This window comes from Sceloporus occidentalis, unplaced genomic scaffold (genome assembly GCF_023333645.1).
Source record: "Sceloporus occidentalis isolate IW3139 unplaced genomic scaffold, rSceOcc1.0.p SCAF_6, whole genome shotgun sequence".
In the NCBI taxonomy this organism is placed as follows: Eukaryota; Metazoa; Chordata; class Lepidosauria; order Squamata; family Phrynosomatidae; genus Sceloporus; species Sceloporus occidentalis.
In genome coordinates, this window is record NW_028316986.1 from 81,465,203 (window position 1) to 81,490,070 (window position 24,868).

General features: G+C 42.3%; 1 protein-coding gene across 2 annotated transcripts in view; it reads right to left on the bottom strand.

Moving 5' to 3' along the window:
* Positions 1-10,650, bottom strand: part of AKAP12 (A-kinase anchoring protein 12) — a 110,746-nt gene extending 100,096 nt beyond the window's left edge. The window contains exon 1 of one of the 2 annotated variants that reach the window (XM_089530188.1): positions 10,529-10,650. Coding sequence is in view for 1 of the 2 variants with exons in the window: in XM_089530186.1 (XP_089386312.1) it covers positions 4,385-4,540 (156 nt within the window). In the remaining variant the exon portion in view is untranslated. Of the gene's footprint in view, positions 1-4,384; positions 4,831-10,528 lie in introns of those variants that run through there. The other variant, XM_089530186.1, reaches the window with a different exon arrangement.
* Between the last annotated feature and the right edge of the window lie 14,218 nt (positions 10,651-24,868).

A 24,868-nucleotide genomic window follows, 5' to 3' on the forward strand; every position in this document is an offset into this window, starting at 1 on the left:
TTTCATTCATGCCTGCTTGTGAGTTCTCTAGAACATCTGATTGGCCATTGCTAAAAACTAAGGCCAGGTCTAGGTGGATTTTTAAAGTATAAATACTATATTTTTACATAAGTTTGACACGACTTTATTATGGCACCATTTTATGGAATCCTGGGATTTGAAGTTTTGTGAGGCACTAAAGATTCTACCTGAGAACTCTGGTGCTGTAGAATTCAGAGAAGTGCACTGGAGTTCTCTAACAGAGAATTCTAAGTACCGTACCTTGAACTACAAATCCAAGAATTCCACAGTATTTAGCAATGACAGTTTATAGCAGTTTCTGTGTATAGCAGAAATGGGAACTGTGTGATCACTGAGAGGCTGCTGAACTCTAACTCCTAGCAGCTCTAGAGAGCACAGCCTTTGATAAGAAATCCTTGGAGCTGGAGTCCAATAACATATGGACAGCTGCATACTTCCCATCTTGTGATATAGAGCAAATAAGCTCTCAGACCGATTCTACAGAACTCTGGGTGACTTTAGTAGGAGTAGGGAGGTATAATGAGATACAGTGTTGAGACTCTTTTTACTCTCTGGCCCTAAACACTGTTTTCAGTGGGGAACATTCTTGGTAGACAAGGAAATAAGTCTAGTTCTTGACTCTTGGGCTGGCTGGGCAAGGATCCTGATGGTGGAGAAAGCACATATGCCTGCAGAGTCAGGTAATGGTTTGAAATTGTTCATTGCACCTACTCCTCAACTCATCAAACTTTGTGGTCCTTTAGCTGTTGGCTAATATCTCTTTATGAATTTAATAGATTAAGTCCCTGTTAGTACAGCCTTTCTTAACATGATGCCCTCCTGATGTTCTAAATTCCAGCTCCCATTGGTCATGTTAAGGCTAATGAGAACTAATATCCAAAAACATCTAGACAGCACCAGCTTGGGGAAGTGTGCATTAGTTATACCTGTATGGCACAGCTGATTTTTTTTCCATCCAGACAACAACTGCATTATTATTAGTTGGAGGCAAAATGCTGCTCAACTCTCTTTCAGGCAGATGGGATATTTTAGTACCCCAGAGTTATATTTTGTTTCAGAGGTTACACAGAACTCAGTCTACAAGATAGACATGCTTGGCACTGTCAGCTGTCACCAATGTCCCCAAATTCAGCCATCTCTCATGTAAAGGTTTGAAAAAACATTCCCCTTCATGTGATTGTTTCCTGGCCCTGGGAGTTTCAGTCCTGTAAAATAACCTTGCTTTGGCATCCACACATCCTCCTGGGAAGGTTTTGTGGGCATGGCAAGATTTTTATATCCATCCAAGGATGCTATCTACACAGTATAAATAATGCAGTTTGACGCCACTTTAACTGCCATGGCTCCATCCTACAAAATTTTTGGGATGACTCTCTGCACTCTTTGGCAGAAAAGGCTAAAGACCTTGTAAAACTACAAATCCCAGGATTCCATATGGTGGAGCTACAGCACTTAAAGTGGTATCAAACTGCATTATTCCAACATTGGAATACCCTCAAAGACACAGAGTTAGAAAATACCCTGGAATAAGCCACTCAGTGCAAGTTTTTTTTAACTGCCTGGATAACAGCTAAAATAACTGATCAGAGACTTTTTAAAACAATATAATGTTTTTATCCCTTCTAGGGAGCAGCAGAACTAATATTAAAATGATTGCATTGTTTGCCCTTATCCTGACAATTGGATTCATGTGGAAACAAATGCTTAAATCTCTTCCTGGAAGTTAACATTCAGAAGGATTTGAAACATAGTAAATAATTCAGACTTGTTCACATAGCTTAGCTGATGCTGCCTTGACCTTCTGAGCAAGATCCTTTTCTTTCTCAAGCCTGAAGCCAATATTATTTTATTATCATGGTTAGATATTTGTGACACATTTCATCATTTCTGCTGTTACATTTTGATAGCTGAATACGCCCACAAGAAAGGACTGTTTGCCCACTACTTCTTTTCTTTTTCCTTTCCTTTCTCTTTGGAAATGGGACACTGGAAGACACACTTTTAAAAATACCACTGTCGGCATTGTTTACGAGAGGACAGCAACTGGAAAATTCTTGCTGGGACTTAAAAACTGGAGCCACAAGGTCACAAAAACAAACTCACAACTAGTTCTCAAGATCCAGAAACACCCACACATTACACTGGGGAATGTATGTACAGTATTTGAAAGATCCTACCTATGGTTTTTTTAAGCATTTAAATTACTTTTAAAATTATGAAATAATGAACAAAATGAGTATTCCCAACAGGCAAAACTACACATTTGTTGCTGTGTGCCTTCAAGTCATTTCTGACTTATAGAGACCCTAAAGTAACTCTATCAAAGGTTTTTCTTGGCAAGATTTGCCTTTGCCATCCTCTGAGACCGAGAGGCTGTGGCTTGTCCAAGATTACCCAGTGGGTTTCCATGCCTGAGCAAAGATAAAAACCCCGATCTCAGAGCTGTAATCCAATGCTCAAATCACTCTGCCACACGGGCTCTTCACTACGCACTACTGAACAACATCAAAACACCCAAAGTACGTATGAAACCATCCTCTCTCTGAGTCAGAAATGTACTAGGAAAAAATGTGACAGGTCTTTCCAACCCATTTAGAGATGTTTGGACTTTTTACAATTTTCTGTCGCCCTTCAGAAGTACATTCATATTCTACCCCTAGCTGCTGTTTGAGAGCAGTGGATGGATCCTTCCCCCCCACATCCCTATCACTGGTCTGACATATGGCTTATTTCTCCTGTGAACACTTGTCCTTGTAGAAACTGCAGGCATATATTTGGCGAGTCCACCTCCACGGCAGGCAAGCAAAGCATACCCATCCGCCATGTAGGTGCAGTGCTGGAAAATGCCCAGTCGGTTATTCTGCACACGTGCCACGCTTTGAAGCAAGTCGATACAGGGGAGGGGGATAGGAGAGAAGCTGGTTTGAAGGCACTTTTATCAAGGCAGGAAAGATGATGGGGCCTGGGCTAGACTGTGTTGTCTCTGTTTTCTGGTTTGTTTTTATTTTCCCTCTTCTTCCCCTCCCCTTCCCACCCTCTGCATTGGCACATTTCCCACCTGCTTCCTCTGAAGAGGGGAAGAGGTGGCAAGGAATGAATGCAGCAGCAGCAACAGCAGCAGCCCTGTCTGAAGGTCCTACCAAGCAGACTGCAGGACTGCAGTCAGGAGGCTCCTCTTGGCACACAGCACCCTCCCTACCCTCCAGCCATAGGGTGGGGTCTTCCACACACAAAAGGAAGGCCAAGGGGGGAAAGGGCTGCTGGTGGCTGTCATTTACACACACACACACTCTCCAATGTCTTGACCGCAGGAGGGGACAGAGCAAAGCAAATGGGAAGAAGAGCCACTCCAATAGGGCCCAATTAGGAAGGCGCCTGAGGAGAGCCACTTGGGGGGATGCAGGCCCTGCTCCTGAGGGAGGACACTCAAGGGGCAAACTAGAAACAGACATCCCTGCTTCTAAGTCCTGCTCCAAAGGGAGGAGGAGGTTGGAATGGAGGACATGTCATGGAAAAGGAGGGCTTCTGGTCCCCCTGGACCTCACCGCAAAGGAGGGCCGGGCATTGCAAAATGGAGGACAAGGGTGAAAAGGGGAAGACATGCCCAAAGAAGAGCTCCCAGCCCTCCTGGGGGATGGATGCTTCTCAGGGATGCTCCCAATGGAGGGCCTTTGGGGAGGGCCCCTGAGGGAAGGCAAGGAGGCCCTCCTCCTTCTCCTGCTCCTCTTTCCCGTGGCAGACAAAGGGCACTTGGGGCTCTTCTTGGCGCAGTCCTCCTGGCCCTCGCCGCCGCCACGCCCAGCCCCCGAAGTCCGAGGAGAAGGCGCCGCAGGAGGGGAGGCCGAGGGTCCCAAGGAAGGCTGGAAGAGGCCTTGCTTTCTGGCCATGCCCTGAATGGAGGACACGGGAGAAGACCCCACGAAAGCCCCAGACTAGTGGGAATTAGGGATGCTCCCAATGGAAGGCATTTGGGAGCAATCGCCCGGTTGGGCAGCGCTTTCACTCTTTCTCTGGTTCTTTGCTATGGAATTCTGGGAGTTGGAGTAGGTTGAAGTATACTCCAACTCCCAGAATTCCATAGCCTTGCGGGAGACAGGTGCCTGGAAAGCGGGTCGGAAAGTTTCCCGCGGAAAGGGAAGGAGGGCAAAATGGAGGACAGGGGTGGAAAGGAGAAGCCGAGTGGGACCCACCGCCGTGGAGGACAAGGCCCCGCGAAATGGAGGACCTTCCCCCAAATCGTGGAGGGACGGGAAAAAGGCTCAGCCGCACTCCTAGGGCTCTCCATTCAGGCGTCTGAGGGAGGATCTTTCGGGACGCCTCCCGGAGGGGGTGGAGGACGCGTCCGGGAAAAGGAGGGTGGTACCTTGGCGGGCTCCTCTGGTTGCTCCCTCTGGGCCGCCTCCGCCGCCGCCGCCGCCGCCTCCCCAGATGCGGGCGGCCCTTCGGGGCTGCTGGGCTGGGACTCTTCGGGGGCTGCGTCCTGAGGGCTCCGCTGCTCTGCAGAGCTGCCTGCCCCCATGGCTTCCCCTTTGCCTTCTCCTTCCCTCAGTGCTTCTCGCCCAGAGCCCCAAGCCTTTCCCGCCCAGAGAGAAGAAGAAAGCAGGAGCAGGCGGAGGAGACGCAGCGATTAATAAAGATGCCCAGCCGGCTGCGCCTTCTTCTTCCTCCTCCTAGTCCTCTCAGCGGAGCGCCCAGGCGGCGACTGAAGGCACCCAGCACTCAGCTTTCTGCAAACTCCTTTAGCGGGAGAAGGCTGGGAAAAGGAAGAAGGACACACAGGGAAGAACCAGAAGAGAGGGAAGGAGGAAAAGAAAGAAGCAGCAGCAGCAGCAGCAGCCCATCTCCTGCCCGGCCCCTCCTCCCCTCCCCTCCCCTCCCGCTCCATCACATGACGGACACGCCTTAGTTGCAGCATCAAACCTGGAGTCCAGCAAGAGGGGAGGGGAGGGGAGGGAAGAAGAGGGCAGACCCCAATCCAGAGCCTGGGGGCTTCTCTTTCCCCTCTCTTTTCCTATTTAGGTTGCAGCCGCACTGCGGAGATAACCCGGTTTGAACCCGCTTTAACTGCCCTGGCTCAAGGCTGTGGGTTTTGGGGGGGGTCGTTGGTTGTGGCACCAGAGCGACCCCCCCCCCCAGAATCCCACAGCCTTGAGCCAGGGCAGTTAAAGCGGGTTCAAACCAGGTTATCTCCGCAGTGCGGCTGGACCCTATCATTTCCCCCGACTTTCCCCATCTCTTCTCCCCTTCCCTCGACCTTGGCGCTAGACTAATGGGGCTTAAAGGCATTACTGAGGGAAACAGGCGGGAAAGTGGAGAAATGGGAGGAGGAGGAGGAGGAGATGATGGAGTGACCTTCAGCTTTCAGCTCTCCTTCGCCTCAGACCCAGGAGAGGGTTTGTTTTAAAATGTCCTCTCCAGCAAAGCCAAGCCAGGCATAAATCGCCAGGGAGTCATACTGATAATAGTTATCCCTCCAACCCCGAAGTCCACCGCTTCCCAGGCAGTGCAAGCCAAACCAGGGGCTGCCCTGCTTTTCAGGCTGCATGGTGAGGGAGGGAATAGCTGCCCGACTGTGTTCTTATTATTCACCCCCCCCCTCTCTCTCTCTCTATATATATATATACACACACACACACACACAATTGGTTTTTTTCTACATACCAAAGTACATAATCCTATATGTATGTTATTTACACATCAGTGTTAACATTATTCACATATATCAAGGTGGTGCTGCACAGTTTTGAGCAGTGATACAGTAATAATAATAATAATAATAATTTATTTTTATCCCATCTCTCCCACAGGATCAAGGTGGCTTACCGTGTCAATCTATTATTCCCTCCCCCCCCCCCGACAATATCATATTAAAATACCTTTAAAACTATTAGGTAATCAACCATCAACAGTAAGAAGAGGGTGGGCTGTCAGAGTTACCCAGGAGCTGAGGTTTCAGGGCCAAAATGCGAAAGCTAAGAAAGCCAGCGTGGTTTGAGTGTTTGACTCGGACTCTGGAGGCCAGGGTTCGGTTCTCAGCTGAGCCATGAAATCCACTCGGTGACCTTCGGCAAGTCACACTCTCTCAGCCTCAGAGGAAGGCAAGGGCAAACCTCCTCTGAACAAATCTGGCCAAGAAAACCTCATGACAGGTCTGCCTTAGGGTCCCATAAGTCAGAAATGATTCAAAGGCATGCAATAACAAACATTTTGATCAAGTATTTCACCAAGCCTAAGCCTAACATCTTGCCGTTCTTGTCCATACCACACTACTACATATGTACCCTTCTCTACCCTCTTGCGGTGTTTTTGCCACAGTGTTTTTGCCACTTATGCTGAGTCGCAGTTTCTAGAGCTGTTCCTGAATGACACATGACTATACCATTCGTGTCCAGGAGTGCTACAGACCCACGCTTATCTACAAAACCTGAGTTACGGCACTGCAGTCTAGTCTACAGATTTTGTTCATTCCTCTGTTAACCTTTGGAGGTGCCGGGCAAGGCATTTTTAAAGTAATAGTTGTGAGACAACTCCAAGCAGACAGCTAATCCTAGGTTTTGGGTCCCTAGTAGAGATGAGGATTAGGTGTCCACTTGGACACATACAAGTTTATCAAGGAACCAAGAACTCAGCTTCAGTTTGGAAAGCTACACTGACTAATCTGAGGCTATAATATGCATTAATATATTTGGAATGCTGTATTTTCTCCATGTTGAAAAATAAAATCACTTTCGCATCAGTCTGAATGTTAGGGCTGTATGTCGCACAGAAGGTTCAAATCACAAACTAGTTGAATGGATGCCCGGTATCAATTTTTTTTTAAAAAAAAAATATGTTTTGGTGCAAGGTCTAAATAGTATGTGCACAAAGAAACCTGAATAAAAACGCACTGTATTCCAAGTTCCTATTGATCTCTGAACTATATGATCCCTTGGGTGCTAAGAGTACTTTATTCCATCCCCTTTGAATAATCTTTGTTTTAGTATGTGTTAAACATATTCCTCCATATCTAGTTGTACATTGTGTGAATTATGTGCAGCTAGTAATGAGTTGGTCTGACAGTGTTTATGCTTATGAACAATTCTTTTACATTATAATTAAAGCTGATAAATAAAATGTACAGCTAAGAACATAGTTATACATTATTATGTACAGATGCTGTACACGATAATGTATTTTTTTAAAGATGGGAATGGAACTCTTAGCATGAGTTCCCCTTTCGGAAGGCTTCCACATAAACTAATTCATCCTTATAGAGGGACCAGACAAAAGTCGTTCTGGGGAGTCTGGAAAGGTCACATGCCACAAAAACAGACATAGAGGGCCACATGTGGCCACGGGACCATACTTTGTCCACTCTTTCTCTGAAATCCAGCTGCTAATCTCAACTGGAGTAGACCTATTGAAGGAATGGGAAGCCTTAAGTGAAGAGTTATATATGTAAATAGCATTGATTCAGTGAGTCCACTCCAAATGAGATTAATAGCTAGAATATTGCACAGTGAGTATGTGTGTTAATGTAAGAAAAATAGCCACCAAATGGTAGAATATTTTGCACTTCAGACTTTATCTAATTTTTAAATTTTTTAAAAATATGTTTTCTTCCACTGAATTTCAGGAAGTATTTACAAATCATCATAAGTTCCTGATTAGTGAGATTTTGTTTGACAGAAAGCTAACCAAAAATGAAGCAAAAAAAGCAAAGTCTCAACCCCTCGGGAAAAATACTGATTTCTTTTCATGCAGAACAGGTTACGTATGCTATTTCCAAGATCAGGTTAAGTTACAGTGGTGAAAAGAACCAAACAAGGAACTTGGGGTTTTGTATCCTGGTACTGAATCAATTCAAATTCCTTTCCCATGGTACCAGTGTTGGTTTGAGCCCATGTATTCATAAGACATTACTGTAAAATGTGGAGCAATTGCTCTGCCACAAAACAACACAGAGAAAATGCAAACAGAGTAATAGGCTGTTTGCCACTTTATGTCTACAGGGTGTCTGAATTTAACTGCACCTTTTTTTTTTTAAAAAAAAGTAAACTTAAATGTCAGAAGAAAAGTTCCTTTTTTTGAAAGCAATCCTGTCTTTGCAAGGAGATTTGTCTGAAAAGCACTGGAAGCAGTATAGGTACTACTATAATGGGGACATTCCAGTGTGATGAGAGAGATGACAACTGTACCACTAGAAGATCTCCAGGCACCTGTGGGAATCTCTGATAATTTGGCATTGATTTATCTTGGGTGATGTTCCATTGGCATTGAGGAGTGATATGGCATATCACAAGTGTGTATCAGGGGACAACTGTGGATACCTATGATCTATCCACCACCCCATCTTTTCCAACATGTCTACAAAACTGGCCTAACTACGCTAGCCTGGGACCTTGCATTATTATAGTACTTCCTTCCCACTAGAGGCAATGGGAGGGGAAACATAACTTCTTTTCACCTATCTTCCATTCTAGCCATGTGAGCTGACAGAACTATGGAAATGGCTGATGCTCCATCACAGAGGCTGAACCTACAAAGACAGCATTGCTCCATCTGCCAGATTTCAGCAGAAATACCTAACAGACTGATAATATGTTTGTATGTGCCTTCAAATTGCCTGCTGATGAATGGTGATCCTATGAATTTCATAGGGCTTTCTTGGGCAAGGCATACTCAGAGGTGATTTTCCTAGTGCTTTCCTCTGAAATATCAGCTATTTGTCCTACATTTTGTCCCTGGTAATAGTGGACAATTATGGCAACCCTACCTACAGCAGCTGGTATTAATTGGCATTATTAGTTATTTTGAATGCCACTTTGAGTACAATTACAAATAATGTTGAAAACACTACCATCCAACCACTAACTGTAGCAGAACAGACAACTAAGAGTAGGAATATTAGGATCTTATCATTACAAAGCAAATTTGCAAGATGCATTGCCATTGCATAATTCACTGGTAAAAAGACAGTGGATGTGGAAAACAAGAACAGGTAATTGGATCACTGATATGCAGTCTTAATCCTATTTGGAAGCAGGTGCCACCAACAGAAATGAGATTTCTTTTCAAGAAAGGTGTTTAGAAATCAGGAATTGAGGGGCACTGCTTTTTTCATAGTATGTTTTGCTAAAAACTACATCTCAAATCTCTAAAATCTTTATGATTTTCTGTAGTACTTTGATCACTTGTAATCCTTCAGTACTGGTATTAAAGTTTTCTTCCTCCTTTCTCCCCCCCCCCCCCCCTCCACATAATTCTCTTTTTATGAGTGGCAAACATTTGTATTAGTAGTATTTTGTCCTTGAACAGTTGTGAAAGAGTGAAACACACTATTTATAACATGAATCTTAGTCTTTCCACACCAACTCATCATTCCTTGTATAACCTAGGAACATTTTCACAGCATCTTATGTAGGACAATTATTATTTCACACTTCCCATCATAGCTGACTTAGTGTTAAAAAGAAATTATTTTCACTGTGATAGTTCCTAGATACGATTATGTCTAGATATTTGAAAAGAGTTGCAAAAGATCTGCCATCTGGGAAGTGCTCCATAGTATCATAGAGTTGGAAGGCACCACAAGGACCATCCAGTCTAAACCCCTGCCATGCAGGAATATGTTCAAAGCACTCCTGACAATTGGCCATCCAAACAGGGCCATCATGCCACCCCTTAACCTTCTCTTCTCCAGGCTAAACATACCCAGCCCCCTAACCAGCTCCTCATACGGCATGGTTTCCAGACCTTTCACTATTTTGGTAAAATAGTAAAATGCTTCCCTTGAGGAACAGTGGCTTTGCAGACAAGTAATCATCCCAGCCTGCTATGAGAAGTAGCACAGCAACAGTTCAGTGGTACTGGAATCCTTAATATTTACCAGGTTCAAAGGTGTTAGTCTATTATATTTGTTCAGGTGTAGTGTGCTGAGAAAGCAGAGACACAGTATCTGACTGATCAACAGTCCAGTTTTATGCAGCATTATCTTTTGAGGTCAGACGAAGCCAACACACTTGACAAGTCCTAATATGCAAATAAATATCACTTAAATAAAAATTATACAGTCATAGGTCAAAATGTGTGTTAGTATTGTAGAACACCTATATTTGTGGTAAACAATTAAATCCTCTTTCAACTCATTAATTAAGGATAAATGTCTTAACAAATTGAACCACTACACTAGCATGGTGTAGTAATTTGAATGTTGGACTACGACGCTGGAGATCAGGGTTCAGTTTTCAGCTTGGCCATGAAAACTCTTGGGCGAGTCATACACTCTCTCTCAGCTGCAGAAAACTCCATAAACTGGAAATTACTTGAAGGCACACAACAGCAAAAAATGTTAAGTGATGTCTGAAACTAAAATGTTAAGTGAACTCTGAAACTAAAGACAGCAGCAGTAACATGCCAGTTCTAAATATGATTCTCTCACATCAAACAACCATGTAAACCTTGAGATAAATCTAAATGCCGCCCGCAGTACATCACAAAACATCTAGTGGACACTGCACACACTTACCAATCCTTAGACAGTTTGTTACAACAGCACAGAAGAAAGATCTACTCTCCTCTGCATTGTGTAGATGCTGTTCCCTGGTGCTTTCCTCTGTGTCTTTAACGGCTGTTCTCCAACTGTCACCACTCTGGACTAGAATGTTAGCAATGTCCACTTGAGCTCACTGTGGGCATCCATAGGAACAACAATTATCTGATGTGTTAAGACCAACTTTGGTAGAAGAAAGGATAATATTAAGTCCCCTAACCTACTATTAACACCCACACACTTTCTAATGTGTTTAGGATTCATGTTCACTACTAAATTTAGTAAGGGGTGGGTGGGGCATACATTGAGTGCCGCACACTAGTTTGCTCCTTTAACATGGCATTTAAGATATCCATGGATGTAGTTTTTCTCCTGCTCAAAGTGATATAATTGTTAAAAACAACAACTACAAGAACAATTTATTAAACATTGTTTCATGTTCTTCATATAATAAAGCGGCCTGTGAGGGAGAGAATAGGCTGGCCCAGCTCCACCAGGGCTAGCCTGAAGAAGAAAAGCCCTCCCTCCAGTCCATCTGCCTTGGTCCAGGCCTCAGAGGGAGAGATGAACTGCTGGAACTGATCCCCTCCCCCCTCACCATTCCCTTCTCCTTTTGTGTTGTGTCTTTTTAGATTGTAAGCCTGAGGGCAGGGAACCATCTATTACCACTCTGTTGTAAGCTGCCCGGATTCCCAGTGATTGGACGGCATATAAATAAATCCTATTATTATTATTATTATTATTATTATTATTATTATTAAAAGTATCTATATGCTGGGGAAATGGGAGAAAAAGTTAGTCTCCCCTCCCTCCCGCTTGAATGTTATACCATTCCTTACCCCAGTTTAATATACTTTTGAGGACAGAATGATGCAATATAATCTTCTCAGGTTGTAAGGAAATTGTGATTTCATGGGCATGAAGAGGTATTGAAAGTAAGGAATATAAAAAAGCAGCATGAAGAAGTGCTGGAAACTGAAGTGAGCAAAGATGGACACAGTGCTACCTACATTATTTTTCCTCTGTTGGAATGTATACTTGAAGCAGAATGCCTTTGACTATCTGCTGCTGGGAAGCAAATGGGGTAGGATAATTGCCCTTATAGCCAGAAGCAAAGTGGAGGAATAAAAGATGTCAGACACGATGAATTCTGAGTTATCATCTAACAGTATTGTCTGGGTATGATTACACTGATATCAAAATGATTTAAAGATTAATTTGTATTAATATGATCACAATCTAATTTACAATCAAAATAATATGCAATCAAAGATAAAGAAACTGGAGGGGGAGAAGAAAGGGGGAAGAAAGATAAGAAAGAGAGAGAAAAGAGAGGGAAAAGGTTATAATTCTGGGATGTAGTAGCAGAATTAATTTCTATGAGACTAAAGAGTGCCACAACATGGCGCTGCAGCTGACAGAGATGAAGAGAACCCTTTCCTCCAAGAAAGCCACATTTTAAGCTATATTATTGGAACCTCAAAATACATGTGCAATTGAATGAAAAGGACTCATCTTAATTGGACAGTACTCAGCAAATTAAACTGAGCACTAAAATGTATGGATCCATGGAACAGTATCTTCTCTGTATGGTCATGAATCTTGATACAGTGGGCCCTTGGTGTCTACTGGATTTTGGTTCCAAGACCTCCTATGGATACCAAAATCCATGGTGCTCAAATCCCATTATATACAATTGTGCAATAAAATGGTGTCCCTTATATAAAATGTCAAAAGCAGTGTTTGCTTTTTGGATTTTTAAAAAATAATTATGTTCAAGCCATGGATGATTGAATCTGTGGATGCACAAATTGTGGATATGGAGAATTGACTGTACAGTACATGTTTCTTGCCAATCTCTTCTGTAAGAACACACACAAAACTGACTGAATATGTCAAGGACAGACAATTAAGAGAACCTTAGATTTAATTTAGCAAAACAGTTTGGATTTGGGACTACAGTTGCTAAAGGTGTATATGTGTTAGGTGGGTGAGTGTATAATACAGTAGAGAGAGATGACTTAATGATATGCTGAAGGTGTGGCAGAGCTACATGTGAAGATATTTTTAATTAGGTTTTAATTCTTATATCACATTTTAATTAATGTTTTGACCTGCCTTGGATTCTGTTCAGGAAAAGGACAGGATATAAATTGAACAAACAAACAAATATTCAAACTCCTACAGATTTGATTTACGGCATTTAGTTTTACTGTGCATTTTTAATATTTTGTGGCTGCATCCCACTGAATTCAATTTTGAATTTATTTATTTAATTCATTTATACTCCTGACAAGGAGCTCAAAGTATACTAAATACAGGGAAGGTTACTGTAAACCAGTGCTTAGACTGCAACACCAGGGTTAAACAAGAAGCACAGTTGTTACTGATATAAAACAATAGTGATGATATCAATCTTTTCAATAGATAAAACATTCCCTCCCCTTTTATTAATAGCAAATAGATTACTGGATATGCCTGTTTGGGTCCTGTAACCATTCACTCATTTTTTCAAAGGTACCCTTACAACTGATGTTATTTTTATAGTCAACTGAATGGCTATAGAATGTCAAGCCCTACTTGATAAGATTTAGAGTAGGAAAAAGTAGAGGATAAAAATACTTCCCATCTTTTTCCCTTCTCCCTCCCTGCATGAAATTGTTTTGGTTGGCCTGCCAGCCCCTACGTTACTACTTTTGGATTTGAATTTATAGATAAGGTCTAGGGAGATTAGGAGCTGCTTCAACATCTTAGAAAGTGATGATGTTTTACTGTTCCTAAATTGTAAAACATATACATTAATTCAGTTTATTTTTTCAACTAAAAGTCAAATGGTTGATACTAAGGCTTCTGTATGTTCACCAAGACTTGCACAATTAACTCATCTTTTCTTTTAAAAAAATTCCATCCTTTATCATTCTGCAGATTTTAAAAATCTGAACGAAAGCAGTCTGAATTGCACATAGTTTTCTCATGGTCTTACGATCTCTACATTTTTTTTTTTTGTTTTATTTTCTGTAACTTTCTGTAATTGTTCCCATCTCTCAAAGCAGTCAACTGGCTTGTGTGCAGCCAGGGCAGGTACTTCAGGGGTTCAAATTCCCTTGCACTCTAAGCTGAACTCATATTTGCAGAGAACTGCTAACTGTGAGGCATGTTTTCATTGGGTATTCAAAAAAAGAAAAAAGAAAATAAAAAGAAGAAGAAAAGAAGAAGAAGCAAACCAGCTGGTAGAACAATGAATAGAAAAACAATGTTTTACTCTCAACTAGAGGTTTAATGTGAAGATCTTCAAGTTCTTTCAGAAGTCAATTGTGTTTTTAGAGATTCAGTTACAGAGAAATGGAATGATTTGCCAAAATTCACAGAGGGAGACTGCTGCAAGGCATTAAACATTACTCAGGGAAGTTCCCTCATCACAGCCCCATCAATGTTAATTCTGTGCTTCAGCAGGAAACAAGACTTTCTTGGTGGTTGCCCCAAGGTCATAGACCAGAAAGTGCATCACACCAGGAAACAAAACAGCTTTTATAAAGGAAGATAAGAGACACCTTGAGCTCTTCCAGGGCAAAAGCGTCAGGAAGAAGTGGCATTTGTTGCTGTACTTCCCACATTTTTAAAATGAAGATCCAATGGTGTGTTGTCAATCATACAATGTTTCAGGCTGTTTCTCCACCTTTTCTTCAATATGCTATTCAATATTCAATATTTTGTTTCAATATTCGACAGTATTTTGTTCTCACGCAAAGGGCAAATCGGTGTGTTTTGGGGTTTTTTTCGGTGATACATTTTCAGGTTGTTTCCAACATTTTCAGGTTGTCCTCTGTTTAATGCCTCATTTTAACATTTTGATTTTTTTTTTAAAAAAAACAACAAACTCTTTCTCTGGATGCAACTACACTGTAAAATAATGAACTTTGACACCACTTTAAGTGCTGTAGCTCCATTCTATGGGATCCTGGGCTTTGTAGTTTTACAAGATCTTTAGCCCTCTCTGGCAAACAGTGCAGGTGCCTCAGACAACAGAATCCTAGGATTCTGTAGGATGGTAGTTAAAGTGGCATCAAATTGCATTCTTTCTTCAGTGTAGATGCACTCTTTGGGCCTAAACAGATGGTCAGGATACCACAGGCCAACACCAGAACTGATAAGAGTTTCTACCCGGGTCAGTCCCCAGGCCATCATGGCAACAGACAGGTGTTTGCCCACCCACAACCATGCCATGGTTCCGCTCCTGCCATACAGCCCTTACCTGCCACAGCTGTTGCATCTTCTGTGAAGGCCTCCATTGCAACCTGTAGGGGCAGAAACAGGGCACCTGGCTACAGACACATGACCAGGTGCCCCCTTCTGACATCATGGACCACAGCAGGGGCCTCCAGAGAGGATGCAACAATGGCTGTAGGAAAGGGTCCTGGGGTCCTGTACAGTCTGCCGGGTGTTGCAGCAGAGTTTCAGAGAAACTCCACCACAAATAGCCATTCTTTTTAGACTGGATAAAGGGCCTTTGGGACTAGGAACAGGCTAGATCCACTGGATCCACGTCCAGTCTGCCTGATCCCAGCCCAGGAGTAATACTCTGTGTCATCTGGACAGGACAACACCAGGCTGGGGGGAACATGGGCCTTTTGGCCTGTACCCCTTCTGTCATCTTAGCAATAAAGCAGTAGGCTCCTATACTTAGAAAGATCAACCCCACACAACCTTACTAGTAAATTTCAGCTTGGGCTGAAGCTCCAAGCTTAGGAAAAGGTGATAAAGATTCCCTCAACTTATGTTTTCAAGTAGACTGATATATACATATGAGGGTTGATTGTTCTGCTACAAGAGTCTACTGATGTTGTCCTAAGATGCTGAACAGTGTGAAATGAGGTGCTGGATACTGTCTTTTACAGATGAAGTATGGAACTGGGATGGGGTGGTGTAGGTGAACCCTTACTTGGATGAAAGAAATGAAGTGATAGCACCATATCTCCAAACTTTTGCACTATACCTGTGTGTGTGTGTGTGTGTGCATGTGTTAGGAAGCATTAAGGGGAGAAAAACAGAAGGGGACCATGTGTGTGAGAATTGCAACAATCTGGAAACACATTTGGAGATTTGAAAGCTTTAGAAACACCCATACTTAATGTTACCATCCACTTCACAAGTCAGGTGCCCACAAATAAACTGAAATGTGCCAACTTTTTATTGATATTTTTTCCATGTCAAGAAAAAGTTTGGATGGGGAAGTATCAAGAAGCAAAATTAAATGGCATGATAGGAATTGGCATAAATCACCAGTCTCAATGAAAGTCTTTTGAGGAAGATGGTAGGAAATTGTGCTGGAAGGGGTTTCTACTAAATTGTATATATACACTATATTCTGTAGCATTTTAAGTATTCTGTGTTCTATGCATTGTTTTTGAACAAATGTTGAGGGCTGTTTGCACCAAGCAATAGAAAGTGGCAGGTGGGGCGGGGCTGGGGATCAAAATTCCAAATGAAAGAATGAATAAGAGAGAGAATTGATGGGTTTTGGGAAATAATTCTTATTACTTCAGTGACTACACAAACTGACCATTCCCTTTTATAGCATGGATTATTGATTATATGCATGGCTGTAAAAGCTGGACAGTGAAGAAAGCTGACAGGAAGAAAATCAGCTCATTCTATATGTGGTGCTGGAGGAAAATCTTAAGGATACCATGGACTGCTAGAAAAAAAAAAAAAGGGGGGGGGGTCTTAGAGAAGCCAAGATGACTGAACTGACTCTGACATGGTTTGGATATATCATGAGAAGATGTGACTTTCTGGAAGAGATGATAATGCTTGGTAAAGTGGAAGGGAACAGGAAAAGAGGTAGACTGTACTACAGGTAGGTAGATACAACAAAGGAAGCCATGGGTCTAAGTTTGCAAGACCCGAGTGGGACTGTTGATTATCATGGCTCTTGGAAATCTCACAGGTCTAATCTGCACTGCAGAAATAATGCAGTTTGATGCCACTTTAACTCTCATGGCTCAATGCTATGAAATTCTGGGATCTGTATTTTATTGTGGCACCAAAGCGCTCTCACAGAGAAGGCTAAGTATGTCACAAAACTACAAATTCCATAGCATTGAACCATGGCAGTTAAAGTGATGTCAGACGGCATTATTTCTGCAGTGCAGATTAGACATCGTCCATAGGTGCACCACAAGTCAAAGTTGTCTTGATGGAAAATAACCCAAACAAACAAACAAACAAATCCTGAAAGTGGAATAATGGCACAACCAAGTGGTTCACCTTCGCTTTCAGTTGTTATCTTCACTTAGACTTCTGCCTCTAGACATCCACTCTCTTTCAACACTCGCCTATCAATACAAAGTGATGGTTAAAACAGATATCTTTCTAACCAGCACACAGAGAGTAATTCTGAAGGAATTCTGAAGGACACAAGGACTGCATCCACACTGGAGAAATAACCTGGTTTGGCACCGCTTTAACTGTCCTGGCTCAAGGCTATGGAATTCTGGGAGTTGGTGTTTGTTGTGGGTTTGTTTCTCCAGTGTGGATGCAGCCTGAGGGAGCCTTTATCTAAAGTTACTCCAAAAGAGGAAACCTTCTGACCCTTAACATAGTTACCAAGTTGTGAACAAAAATATTTCCAAGAGTAACAAGTCCAGAAGGGCAAAGACAGACAAGTTTGAAGATGAAAGGAAGAGCCCAAGGATGAGGAAGGGCAAGGCACAAGGATGAGATGAAGAAGAGGGGAAATGGCAGCAGAGAATCTCACATGGGAGGAGTGATGGAGAGGGAAATGAGCATGAAGAAGCACAAAGAGTTCTATCAATCTGCAGCAATCCATTTGGCAAAATGAAGCTGTGAACAAACTCGAGCCCCTTTCTGAGCCTGCTGTTTAGCTTGTTTGCTGCACTGCTAAGACTCACACATCAAATTAAAGCCATTAGACTCTTGCAGTGTGAGAGTGTATGTGTTAGGAGGCAGAAAGATTTAGAAAAACAAAAATGTGTTTTGTTAAAAGAAAAAAAATGTTACAATGTTTTTAAGGTGCAGGAGAATAAAAACATCTTTTCTTGGCACCGAAAGGAGAAAAATATTGCCACCAGGCAGTCCTTTCTAGAAAAGAAATCCCATATATGGGTCTCTGTGCCACAACTGAGGTATTCTTTCTCTTCTTTCCCTGTCATACACAAGTTGTTTTTTTTTTTTAAAAAATCTATCTTGGAAAAGTGGCCATTCTGGCTGGGGATTCTGGGTGGTATAGTTAAAAAGGGGATATTCCCAAGCTCTGACAAAACTAATGCTGGGCTCCAGGAAGAGCAGATTTCTAAAATCCAAACAGGATGCAAAGAAGGGGCTATCACTAGTAATGCTTCCATGTAAAGCTTTGCATTCCTGAGAGACCCCCTGATGTTCATGTGTGGTAGACCATTACTTTACGTGTCTGGCAGAAAAGGTGCCAATTTGTCTTCCAATAAATAAACACTATGGCTTAGGACAAGCTAGGGATGTTGCTCAGTTGCTTCACTATTTAGATGTACTACAGGTTGGGTCTCCCTGATCTGGAATTCCAAAACCTGAAATATTCCAAAATTGACCACATGGGTGGTTAAGATAGTGACACCTTTGCTTTCTGATGGTTCAGTGTACACAAACTTGGTTTCATGCAAAAAACCCCAAAAAACATTGCATATAAAATTACCTTCGGGTTATGTGTATAAGGTGTATACAAAACATCAGTGAATTTCATGTTTACATTTGGGTCCCGCTTCCAAAACAACAACAACAACAACAACCCCAACAACTATGAAATCCAAAACACTTCTGGTCCTTTTTGATAAAAGAAATTCAATATGTACCTAGTCCTAGAGTTTAATGGGAATTGCAGTTCAACAAAATATCTTGAAAGCCAAACATTCTCCACCCCAGGTTATGAAAAGAGAAGGAAGCTTTTGGAAAGAACTAGGGGACTAAATGCAGATACCATACATGCAGGTAAGGAAGTGGGGAAATAAGTGTATAGCTGATATTTGCCCTGTATATAATCCAGGAATGAACTAAGCTTCCATCTTACCTCTGTATTAGAGGACATAGCCAAGCTTGTCAGGGACTGCAGTTTCCCTAATATTCCAGCAAAACTGTATAACAAAGATTTTCATCTATCAAATGCAGTATAGCCAGTATCCTTCCACTTAAAATGATTCAATCCTAAAGAGATCAATATGAGCTAAATTGGCTACATGTGTTTACATAAAAGTATGCCTTCAAAAAGAGCCAGTGTGGTATAGTGGTTTGAGCATTGTACTACAACTCAGCCTTGGAAATCCCATAGGTGACCTTGGGCAAGTCACACCCTCTCAGTCTTTCTTTCTTGCCAGGAACCCCCTCCTTAGGGTTGCCATAAGTTAGAAACTATTTGAAGGCACACAAAAGCAACAGCAACAATGCTTTCAAAATGCTTTTGAAAATATATAACCATGGGTTACCTTTAAACCCCCCCCCACATGATTTCACTTTGTCTAGAAATCCAAGCAATCTTTCATTTTATCTAGATATTCCCCTAACTCCCTTTTCCACTGCACCTACAGTCCTCTAATGTTGAGCTTCCACCCACGTCTTTGACTAGCTTACTTCTAGATTTATCTGCTCTGTTTTTGTGTTAGCAGGAGTGGATTTATTGGATAATTACAATTTCTTTATGTTTTTATATAATATTCATCCTATTGTTGCCAAAGTATGGGTGTTTCTTTTCCCTTTTGAAGTATAACTTTGTTCATTAGTTTCAGATGTGCATATATGAAAGTGCATACACACGCACGCGCGCACACATACACATATGGTTATCACCTGTGGGATATTTCACTTTGAATATAATAGAAAGAGTAGTTTGAAAAACCAGTCTGAAGAGGTTCTTCTTTAAGTATGAATATAAATCATTATTGTCATATGACAATCTTTTCAAACAACCATATGCCATCCTGCAGAATCCTGGGATTTAGAGTTTTGTGAGGCACCAACGCTCTTTGGTAGAGAAGGCTAAAGACCTTGTAAAACTACACATCCCAGGATTCCATAGGATGGTGATACAGTAATTCAAGTGGTGTCGAAATACATTATTTCTACAGTGTAGATGCATCTCCTCAGTGGTATATATGGTGTCTTATAAACCAGAATAACTAATGCTACTGGTAAAACCCTACTGTTATAGACTAACAGTTTGACTTTAAAAAAAAAAGGTATTCAATAAAAATATATTATTTCTAATTGTGGCTCTTTGTGGCTTCAGGAGTAGTAAAAGTAGGTCAACCTATGTGTTTTTTATCGATTAAACTAAACAGTACAATAAGAAGGACATTCCTCAAAGCTTTTCATGGCAGGGATATAGTATTGCAACAGAATCAAACAATGACATCCCAAGCCAGAGGTATTACATCATCTGAACAAACAGGCCGGTTAATCATGCTGTGCAGCACAGTGATACATGGCCCATTAGCTTTTCAGTTGATCCTTTTCATGGATGATGGCATGCACCACCCCACAAATCTTTCCGAGGAGCTGCTTCTGGCAGTTGTTGAAAGCCCATGTTTCCTTTATTAAATTATCCTCCATAGCAGTTTCCTCTCATGTACTCCTTTACTTTCTCTTCCAGATCAGGGTTATGACTGTAAGAGGATTTCCTTTTAGACACCCCCACTTTATCCTATGCAAAATCTCAAACCAAGCTTCATTTTGTTAATCTTAAAAGTCATTTTACATTTCCCCCCAGGTTCCACAACAACAACAACAACAACAAAAATACAACATAGAATTTTCCTTATATTTTCTATTATTAATTGGAATTTTCTGCAAAAGCTGTTTTGTTTTTTAAAATGGCTGCTTTATTTAACCATTGCAGAATTCATTTGATGTATGCCTGGGGCCTGTGCCATCTCACTTTTCATATGGTTGTTTGAAAAGATTGCCATATGACAATAATGACTTATATTTATACTTAATACATAAAGAAGAACCTCTTCAGACTGGTTTTTCAAACTACACTTTCTAGTATATTCAAAGTGGATAATGCTACAGGTGATAACTGTATATACACTTGCTCCTTGGAACTTGCGGGGATCTGTTCTAGAACCCCCCCCCCCAGCGAGTTCCAAGACTCGCACATATTCAAGCCCCATAGGCTTGAATGGGACACATACCCCATTGAGGTTAATTTTCAAGTCCGCAGATCTCAAGTCTGCGGACTTGGAGGGCAACTGTATATGCACATTCATATATGCATGTCTGAAACTAATGAAAAAAGTTATACTTCAAAGGGGAAAAGATACCAGGGCAACAATAGGAAGAGTGTTATATAAAAACATAAACTGTAATCATCTAATAAATCCACTCCTGCTAACACAAAAACAGAGCAGATAAATATACAAGTAAGCTAGTCAAAGAAATGGGTGGAAGCTCAACATTAGAGGACAGTAGGTGCAATGGGAAAGGGTGTAATGGAGAGCACACCCAGCTGACCAATCAGGAGGTAGCTGAGGGACAGCCAATGAAATGAGGGCTGGGATTTGTGAACATTACGGGCGTCCGTTGGGGATGGGCAGATGGAATGTTGGCGGTTATGAGGCAGTTAGGGGGTTAGAACCCAAAGGGAAAAGGCTAGAGGAGAGGTTGGGGAAGACAGTTGATAGGAGTAGGTCCAGAGAAGGACAGGAGTTAAAGTAAAGAGTCTAGAAAGGAGAGACTCTCTGTAACCAGACCCAGGCAGAGAGGTTTGAGTTACTAGTTTGGTTGAGATATAGAGAAGCCTTAGCGGCTGGGATATTAAAAGAATTACCCAGAGAGGGACAGAGAAGTCCTAGGATAGATAAAGAGGATAGAGGGGAAGGAAGAAACATAGTAACGAGGGGTAGAATACATTTGTAACCAAAAGGAATGCGCCTGAACTAAGTTCAAGTCATATCTGTTAAACAACTTGTTCAATAAAGTTCATATGGTTTTGTTTCACCTTAAAGACGTGTCGGCCATAGCTGTTTATCCACGCTACTATATTGAATAATACTGTGAACCCGCCATATATTAAAGGGAGTTCGTTACAGGAAGTGGCGGGCAGCGGAGTGGGACAATAGAAGTTCCAAGCGCCTGCCACAGAAGAGAGGTTAGCCGTTACAAAGGGTGCTAGGGGAATATCTAGATAAAATGAGTATTTTCAGTCTTAGGATCAGCATCAGTATACTTCACAGAAACAATGTAAAGGTATTTTTAAAAGATGATTTAAAACAAAAAGATGTAGTTCCTCCATAATATGCTATCTGAACATAATTTATATTCAGAGGCATTACATCATCTGTTAAGTGGTACATGCCATCTGTATCTGAACATCATGTATTTGAACATAATTTATAATTTATGTTCAGAGTGTGGAAGATACAGTTAAAATTACTTACTTTTAATGAATTCATGTTTCACATAACTAATGTATAACTATATTAATTATCATTGCAAGTTATCATGCTTTTCATAGTTTAATTATAATTACTTTTATAACTACAGTATGGCGCATAGCATCACTAAATGGTGAAGAAGGGATATCACAAGATTCAAGGACTGTCTCATGATGTGCTTTATGCTGCTGTCCCATGTTCGGTTGTGGTATGAAGGCAGCAATGAAGTAAACAGAAGAAGATGTTCTGAACCATAGTAACTAATGAGAAGCCAATCTAGTTACCTTGTGACACATTCACATAAAAAATTGTTACATTTTTAACTGCTGCAATAAATAACTGCTGGCAAGGGTTAGGCTTGGAACATGAATGGCACCTAATTACTTATTTGAAGTAATTTCCCAAGCTCTAATATGGACCACAGTGTTACAGACCACATGCTCTTTCCATGCCACAGAACCTTACCTCACTCCTTTCTAATGCCAGGTCGGTAAAGAATAAGACCCACATCATCCACGACCTCCTTGTGAATGAGGAAGCTGACCTGGCCTGTTTTATAGAGACCTGGCTGGGGGATGATAGTGCCATCACTTGGAATCAAGCCCTCCCAGCTGGGTACTCTTACTAGTGTTAGTAAGGGAAAATGGGCGAGGGGGCGGAGTGGCTCTGGTCTACACCTTGCCCAGGATACCTATCAGGAAAACTGACCACTTTGAGTGTATGTACCTCAGCCTGAAGACCAAAGATAGTATAGGGATTCTGTTAGTATACCGTCCACCCTGTTGTCTAACAGACTCCCTATCCGAACTGACACAACTGGTCTCGGAGTTATTGTTGGAGTTGTACAGACTTGTAACTGGGTGACTTCAACATCCCACTCGAGACCAGTTTAACAGGTGCGGCTCGGGAGTTCATGGATTCCATGGCAGGCCTATCCCAATTGGTTTCTGGGCCAACGCACTGCGCAGGTCATACCCTCGATGCGGTCTTCATTATGGAGCAGGAATATCCGTGGGTGACGGTAACTAGTACCACTGCACTGTGTTGGACAGATCATTTCCTGGTCAAGGCTGAACTAAGAGCCATAGTCCGTCCCATCGGGGGTGCAGGACCCATTAGAATGGTCTGCCCTCGAAGGTTAATGGAACCAACTGGATTCCAGAAAGCCTTAGAGGGTTCCTTGGTTGGTAATGCCAGTGATTCTGTTGAAGCTTTGGTTGATATCTGGAACACTGATCTCACCAAGGCTATCAACACAATTGCTCCCAAGCGTCCTTTCCACCCCACTTCTAATTGTAAATCATGGTACACTGAAGATCTGAGGAAAATGAAGTGGGTTGGACAATGACTAGAGCATGACTGGTGCGACACTTGACTCTTATCTGACAAAACTCATCATAGGAAATTTCTTCATTCCTATAGAGAGGCAATACAGGCAGCACAGATATCTTTCTCCTCTGCACGTATCGCGTCTGCGGAGTCTGTTTATGGTGGTAAGGGAACTGACACAGGTTCCACCTGTGCAGAACCCTTTATTTAACCCGACAACAGCCTGCTGTGACGTTTTAAACAACTATTTCACAGATAAAATCTCTCAGATAAGAGCTGACCTGGACACTGGGATTGCAGCAGAATCGACTGATGAAGTGTCCAGTGAACCCATTGTTGAAATTAAACTAGATTGCTTTGAGTTTGGGAGTACCGATGACATGGACAAGATCCTTGGAAATGTGAAGAAGACGACATGTTCCCTCAATCCCTGCCCATCATGGCTGGCCGTCCAAGGGGGTGATGCCTTGTTGGCATTTCTTAGAGAGGACATCAATGCATCCCTTAGGCAAGGCTGTGTTCCAACTTGCTTAAAACCTTCCCTGGACCCCCTGGATATGAAGAATTACAGGCCTGTATCCATCTGCCATTTTTGAGCAAGGTGACAGAGAGGGCTGTTGCCCTTCAACTCCAAGTCATCTTGGAGGAAACCGATTATCTAGACCCATTTCAAACCAGCTTCAGGACAGGATATGGGGTGGAGACTGCCATGGTTGCTCTGGCTGATGATCTGCGTCTAGGCATTGACAGAGGAAGTGTGACCCTGTTGGTGCTTCTAGACTTCTCAGCAGCCTTCGATACAATAGATCATGACATCCTCTTGGAATGCCTGGGAGAGTTAGGAATCGGTGGCACTGCACTCCAGTGGTTCCGGTCCTTCCTCTCAGGTAGATTCCAGAGGGTGATGCTCAGGGACAGTCGCTTCTCGAAAATGGAGCTTAAATGTGGCATCCCTCAAGGCACCATTCTGTCCCCGATGCTATTCAACATTTATATGAAACCACTGGGAGAAATCATTTGCAGACATGGGGCAGGGTATTATCAGTAGGCTGATGACATCCAAATATACTTCTACATGTCCTGATCAGCAGCTACGACGACAGATGGCATTTCTCCCCTCAGTCAGTGTCTTGAAGTGGTAATGGGCTGGATGAGGAAAAACAAACTCAAGGTAAAATGGAGGTACTTACAGTAGGGCCCCCCAAACCAGGTGTAGGGTTGAAACCTCCAGTCCTAGATGGGGCCACGCTCTCCACAAAGGACTGTGTTCGCAGTCTGGGGGTGCTCCTAGATCCATCACTTCACATGACAAACCAAGTGAATGTGACGATCAGGAGTGCCTGTTATCACCTCCGGCTGATACGCCAGCTGCGCCCTTTTCTGGAAGTAAAGGACCTAGAAACTGTAGTACATTCACTGGTAACTTCACAACTTGATTTCTGTAATGCACTCTACATGGGGCTACCCTTGTGCCTAGTCCGGAAACTTCAACTAGTGCAAAATATGGCAGCTAGGCTGGTCGCCGGAAAAACTAGGAGTGACCAAATAACATCTGTCCTAAAATCTC